We start from the raw sequence: 7,113 nt of genomic DNA, 5'->3' as shown, positions 1-7,113 counted from the left end.
CATGTTGTGCCCACCTCAGAACCTTTGCTCTTTCTGTGTTCTTTGACTGGAATGCTCTTTTCTCAGGTCTTCACACATCTGGCTCTTTCTTGTCCTTCAGTGCTCGCTCTGCCATCACTTCCCCTGACGGGCCATCCGTGCCTCTCCCATCACACTCATGGTTTCATTTCCTTCATAGCACTCAGCTTCATGTAGATGAGACATTATGTTAGTTGGGTGACTAAAGATCTACCTAGGCCTGAGTGCCCATCTTTAATGAGGGGGGTGGTTAACTAGGTAAATGACAATAAGGTTGTTGAGAAGAATTACCCTTTCAATGAACCCTGTGCATTCCAGCTACCGGATTTCCAGAAACCTTGGGGGAGGAAATCTTACCGCGGAATTAAGGAGAGAGGGGGTGGAGAGTCAATGAAGATAAATCTGTGCAGTGTACTCTTTTCCATAATTTTGAGAGCGAGGGCACCTAACACGACACTCCATGAGAGAAATACAGAATCTTTCGATTTTCATTTTTTGAGACGGGGTAACTCTTTTGAAACAAAGGGGAATGGAACAAGAAGACGACAAGACTGAGACCGGTGTGACCCGGCGCACTCGGGCAGAGTCCCAGCAAGCCGGGTCGGAGGTCCCTCGCCTCGGACGACCCCGCGCCCCGGGCGCCACCGCAACCGCCCCTCCATTCCCTCCCGCTGCACGTGACGGAGGGTCGGGAAGCGCATCCGGTTCTTCGGAGCGCTGAAATGTTTTTTTAAAATACTAAAAGCAATAGGCCTTTTCCTGAGTTAAAAAAAAAAAACAAAAACTCTGGAAAAATGCAGGAATGTGCAGAGACTAACGTGCCCCTCCCCCACATCCCGCCTGCTACTCGGCCAACCAGGCCTCCTCGGTCCGGCCGGGCGCGGCTGGGCGGGACACCGGACGCCGGCGGGCCGGAAGTGCGCAGGCGCCGGGCGGGCTCGCGGGCTCTGTCGCGCGCCGGGCAGTTCGCGCGGGAGCCGGGGGCCCGGGCGGCGGGGCTGCAGGTCGAGGGGAACGGAAGCGGCTGGGGGACCGAGAGGGAGCCAGGATGGCGACTCCGAGCAGAAAGACGTTGACCCCAAGCCCCCAGGTCTCCAAGAGAGTTCTTCCGAGAGATCGTTCATCGGAGGTCCCGAGCAAGAGAAAGACTTCTGTCCAGTCAACGCTGCCGCCAACGCCGCTGCTGTCGCCGCCAACGCCGCCGCTGCTGCCGCCGCCAACGCCGCTGCTGCTGTCGCCGCCAACGCCGCTGCTGATGCCGCCGCCAACGCCGCTGCCGCCGCCACGGCTGCAGTCGTCCGGGCCTTTAGTGGAAGGCTCCATCGTCCGCATCGCGATGGAGAACTTCCTGTGAGTGGCCCCGAGGCCGTGCCGCGGCGGAGGAGGCGAGTGGGTCCCCAGGCCGGGGGGCGCCAGCTGCGTGCGTGTGTACACGTCGGGGTGTGTGCGTTGTGACGGCCGGTGCGGGGACGGAATGTGTGCTGGGTTGTGGGTCTGGCGGTGAATTCGCCCCGAAGGTCCGATGTTACCGTGAGGCTTTTTACGTAGGCGGTGGAGATCGACGTGTTTGTTGTGTGGTAGATGTGTGTGTTGTGTATTGTGTTCTTTTTATGCATTCTGTCAACGTTTTTTGAAGGCGTCATGTGGCAGGCAGTGGACGTACGAGGGACTAGGTGTCAGCCTGCTGGGAGTTACGGACCATAGGGGATATAATTTATAATTCACAAAACTGTGGGCCCGGGGAACTCAGGAGGCAGCACTTTAATCCGAGTAGCAGTGATGCTATGGCAGGTTCCTAAAGAGTAGGCTTTTGCCGGGTGGACAGAGGAGTAGATAAGATGGCACAGGTTGTCCTGGATGGGGGTTGAAATGTACAATAAAATTAAATCTCACTCTCAATGGTTGTTCCTCTCAACAGACCCTTGATTTCTCCAAATCCAGCGTTCTTCCCTGGTTCATTTTCTCTCCCTTCTGTCAACTAGTAATCATTTTAGATTTTAGTAAGTATGTTTTAATAAACATGCCATGTATTTGTTTAGCATCTTACATACAGTTCATTTGTTCAATGTCTGTTTTTTGTTGTTGTTGATTTTTTTGTTGTGCTTCTTAAGCTTCCTCAGAGTGGAGTAGGGGGAACAGAATTGTGATAACAATACCGCCATTTTTCAAGCACCTACCATGTGCCAGGTACAGAACTAGGTGCTTCATTTACAATATGTTCTCTCTTTCTTTTCGCCTAACAATTCTCTGTATATTTCCATTGATGAGATAAGCACAGAGAGGTTAATTTGCCCAGATTTACACAACTAATAAGTAGCTGAATTGCTCTTTGCATTTAGACCAGGAAAGATAAATTAATCAATGAGGTCGATTCTGTAGATGTCCTGGGGGCACAAAAGAAGTGGTTCATTTTGCCCACAAGTGTGAGAAAGAGCTTTATAAAGAGGGTTCTGAAAATCTTGAAAGATGGGAGGCTTTCTTCCCGCAATCAACAAAGAAGGAGAAGAGCATTGCAGATGGGAAGAGCTGCCTGAACAGTTTGGTATATTTAGAAAACTTCCAGTATTTCAGTATGGCTAGAACATAGGATGTAAATGAATATGTGGGCAGAGGTGATATGGAAAGGTACGTAACCATTGAGGGCTTACGTGTTTACTATGCTGCAGAATCCCAGCTTGATCCTGTAGGCAAACAGGCTGAGTTTTAAGTGGGGACTGACATGTGGTTTGTGTTACTGTGGAAGCAATGTGGGGGATGATGCAGAAAGGGTGCAAGATTGGAGGTTAATAAGGAGATTTTGTAATAAGGAAGCAAGAGATGATGGGGTTTGAACACAGGGGTAGTAACGAGGTATAGAATTAGAAAGAAAAAAGATTAGATAGGATCTGGCTACAGATTAATTGTGAGACCTGAGGAGAAGAAAGGAGTGCTGCATTTTTCCCAAGTCTGTTACTTGGTTAATTGATCAGATAGTGCTACTATTCAGAAGAGGGAGCAGTTTGGGGAGAGTAATAATAAATGCCTCTTGAATCCTGTGACTTGAAGTTTCCTGTGGAACATTTCAGATATTGAGTTATATATATATAAGGGTCTGGGGCTTAGGAGAAAGTTCTGAATAGGTAAGAGATTTTAGAATCAGGTATACAGGCGATTATTGAAGTTACAGGAATTGTTGAGATTCCTCAAAAGAAAATATAAGTAGGAATAGAAGGCCAGGTACAGAGCCCTTGATAAATGCCGACATTAAAGGGTGAGTAGGAGAGGAACTCATAGACCGAGAAGGAGCTGTTCAGGGACAGAAGAGGAGAATGGGGGGAGAATATTATCACAGAAGCCAAGGAAAAAAAGTGTTTGAAAAATATTCTCTGGTACGATGAAGTCAGATAACAGGACTGAAAAGAGCCCACTGAATATTGCAACTAAGAAATGTTTGATTTTTCCAGTCTTAATGGTCTGACTGAGACTAGAAGGACCCCAGAGGTCACGGCCCCCAGACCTTCTGTTAGCCCAAGACTGGAACCATTCCCAAAGCCAATTCTTCAGACAGGGGTTGGACTGGATTATAAGACAGAACATGATACTGGTGAGGACTGAGCTTCTGGGCTCAAGTAGACACATGAGACTATGGGGAGCTCCTGCCTGGAGGGAGATGAGAAGGCAGAGGGGGACAGTAGCTGGCTGAATGGACACAGGGAATACAGAGTGGAGAGGAGGAATATACCGTTTCATTAGGGGGAGAGCAGCTAGGAGTACATGGCAAGATGTGTATAAATTTTTGTGTGAGAGACTGACTTGATTTGTAAACTTTAAACTTTCACTTAAAGCACAATAAAAAAATTAAAAAAAAAAAAAAGGGGATGCTTGATCTTTGATGAATTAGTGGAAGCAGAAAACTTTGTAGGCCATAGAAGAATGAACAAGGGATGAGGAAGTAAAGATTGGATGTAAAGAGGAGAGAGAAAAGAAGTCAGCTGGAAAGTGCAGAACCAGGTGAAGTTTTTGTCGATTTTAACAATGGGAAGACTTTGAGTTTTAGAAGAGGAGTAGGAGAGGTAGGTAGGCTTAGAAAACCAAAATGACCAAGAAGAAAGCAGAGTCAGGGAAGGATTCCTGTGAGAGAACCAAGTCCAGTGGGGTTGGGAGTAGATGTTTCTAGGCAGAAAAAAATAGCACATGCAAAGGCTTGGAGAAAGGAAAAAGTGTAAGTTGGTCAAGAAACTCAAAGAAGTTCATTATACAGGTAGTCCCCAACTTGTGATGTGGTTTCACTCTGATGACTCCGTTTTAAGTCACTTCTGACATAAGTCGAATACCTCGTTTTTGTTTTCACTATTATTGCCTTGTATAGGGTCACTATGAGTCAGAATCAACTTGACGTCAATGGGGGTTTTTTTTTTTTTTTTTGTATTAGTAGCGTTTTAAGTCTGATCTGTGTTTTGGGGGATTGGAAACATTACATATAAACATCTGTGAGTGAACACCTAAGAATGATAACATCCGCGAATTACACACTGCAACATTGTATGTAGTACATATTAGGATAAAATATACCAAAAAAAGGACCATCATGTGATTCATCATAACTTGAATATGTTGTTAAGTTGGGGACTACCTGTGTCCAGAATTTAGAGATCTGAGTAGAGAATGAGAAAGGGGGTAGAAAGAAGAAAAAGACAGGGGGAAAAAAAAATGTTGCCTTTGAGTTGATTCCAACTCATAGAGACCCTATAGGGCAGAGTAGAACTGCCACATAAGGTTTCCAAGGAGCAGCTGGTGGATTCGAACTGCCAACCTTTTGGTTAGCAGCTGAGCTCTTAACCACTGTGCCAACCAGAGAAAGATGAGGCTAGGGCTAAATTGTGAATTAAAGAGATTAGATTAGGGGAGAGAGGAGCTAGACAGGACTAAAGAAGTCTTTTGCAGCTATTCAGATAAGAGATAATGAGGGCCCGGTAGTGGCAATAGGGATGGAGAGACGGGTGAATTCAAGAGCTAATTAGGAGGATCACCAGCATGACTTATCGATTGATTCAATGATGGGAGCAGAGGGTAAGCAGAGGCAAAGGAAATCAAAGATGGTGTAAAACTAAGGCCTGGGTTTCTGATTCTGGAACCCTGGTGGCACAGTGGTTAAGTGCTTGGCTGCTGACCAAAAAGGTCAACAGTACGAATCCATCAGCTGCTCCCTGGAAACCCTATGGGGCAGTTCTACTCTGTCCTGTAGGGTCACTATAGGGTCACTATGAGTCGAAATCAACTACACAACGATGGGTTTGGGTTGTTTTTTTTGGTTTAGGTTTCTGATTTGGGGAATGTCATGAATGACAGTACATTCACTGAGAGATCACATGAGTAGTTTTGGATTGGAAAGATGGTAAGTGTTGGACATGTTAAGTTTGAGATGACTGTTTTGAGATATCCAGATAGAGTTATTGAGTAGATAATTGCTTAAATAGGTCATCTGAGCATGTAGATAGTATCTGAAGCCATATAGAATACGGGAGATAGCAGGCAAAGCATAGAGGGTGAGAAGAGATTGGACCTTTGACGAAAGCTCTTTTAGGGGTTGGACAGAGAAAAGAGAACTCACAAAAAGATGCAGAGGCTTTGTTTGTTTTTGGTAGCTCTCCCAGTTTGTAATATCTGTGTGTATATTAATAGGCCAGAAATTCCCATGCTTTTTCCTGTTGTCTTCAATACCAGTTAGATCTCTTTTTTAAGTAAGACATTTATGTAAAGATTTCACAGCTGGAAATTCAAGTATTTAAAGAAAGGGGCTTTGTGTATTGGAATTAAGAAGTTCTGTGTAAGGTAAGTTTCCAGATGTTTGAAGTGTCCAAACTAATTTTAACCATTTATGAACATGAAATTTAACTTAAAAATTCTTGAATCTGTTTACCAAGGCAGAAAAATCATGCAAATCCTTTTTCCCATTTTCGTTCAGAGCATTTTTGTGGTCAAAATCTACTGTACAAAGTTGTTGTGGAATATGTGGGAAGAAACCTTTTTAAAACGAATGCCTCAGTCGGTCAGTTATTGGTCACATAAGATTTTTTTAAGACCCAGGTGGTAGGCAACAGAGCAGAGCATCTAAAAAGTTGCTGTGTAGTATGAATTAAGAGGTATGGGCTTGGAAAACCTTCAGAAAATACTTTTCCTTTACCACCAGTATTTATTTTTATTACCACCTAGAACTTTAAAATGATTAATTTCTTTGAATGTCAAATTGAGGTGTACTTGGTTAAATGATGTGTATATATATACTTGGCAGGATAGTAGCAGATTAAGCATTTATTCTTTGGGAATTAGTTGACAGCTATCCGAGAGCTAACTTAGATTCTCTGGGAATGGAACATTCTTTATGGGTTTTACTTCAGGGTATTCAGGGTATTCACTTCAGAGAATATCTGAGTCATAGTTGGCCTACATTTTGCCGTAACATCCCCGGCGACTAAAAAGGGGAGATGCTAACTGTTGCAGGTAGAGTACGGGAGCACGCAGCTTTCTGGCATGAGGGAATGTTACAGAAGTGCTGGTGATGCATTCTTGTTTCCTCCTGTTGGGGTAAAATTTATTTGAACGTGGATTAGCAACACATCCTTTGGTCAGTTATCTGGTCAGTCATGAATGTTACGTATTTTTTAGTTAAGCATAAAATCAAACTTTGATCTGATGTATATCTTCGGTTTTTGAATTAGAATAAAAATATTGCTTGGATTGTTTCACATATTAAGCTACGGGAAGTTGCCATTAAGCATTTTAATTCAAGAGAAATATTTATGTAAAATCTGCAGATTTAAGATAATTCATGGCTTCTCTAACATTAAAATTTGGTTTAAAGTTATTTGCACAGTAGCTTTGATTAAAGAAAAACCCCAAACCAAACCCAGTGCTGTTGAGTCGATTCCGACTCATAGCCACCCTAGAGGACAGAGTAGAACTGCCCCGTAGAGTTTCCAAGGAGCGCCTGGCGGATTCGAACTGCAGACCCTTTGGTTAGCAGCCGCAGCACTTAACCGCTGTGCCACCAGGGTTTCCATAGCTTTGGTATATTCTATGTATTGTGATTATTAAAAGCAATAAATTATATCAAAC

General features: G+C 44.2%; 1 protein-coding gene across 6 annotated transcripts in view; it reads left to right on the top strand.

The window, feature by feature from the left end:
• Window positions 1–984: 984 nt before the first annotated feature.
• SMC5 (structural maintenance of chromosomes 5) overlaps window positions 985–7,113 on the top strand; it is a 113,479-nt gene continuing 107,350 nt past the window's right edge. For 3 of the 6 annotated variants that reach the window (XR_010322970.1, XM_064291230.1, XM_010587531.3), the window contains exon 1: window positions 986–1,368. Coding sequence is in view for 5 of the 6 variants with exons in the window: in XM_064291230.1 (XP_064147300.1) it covers window positions 1,067–1,368 (302 nt within the window). In the remaining variant the exon portion in view is untranslated. Of the gene's footprint in view, window positions 1,369–7,113 lie in introns of all 6 variants that reach the window. The other 3 variants (XM_064291229.1, XM_064291232.1, XM_064291231.1) reach the window with 2 other exon arrangements.

This window comes from Loxodonta africana, chromosome 9, assembly GCF_030014295.1.
Source record: "Loxodonta africana isolate mLoxAfr1 chromosome 9, mLoxAfr1.hap2, whole genome shotgun sequence".
NCBI lineage: Eukaryota > Metazoa > Chordata > Mammalia > Proboscidea > Elephantidae > Loxodonta > Loxodonta africana.
This window is presented reverse-complemented; position numbering and strand designations above follow the sequence as displayed.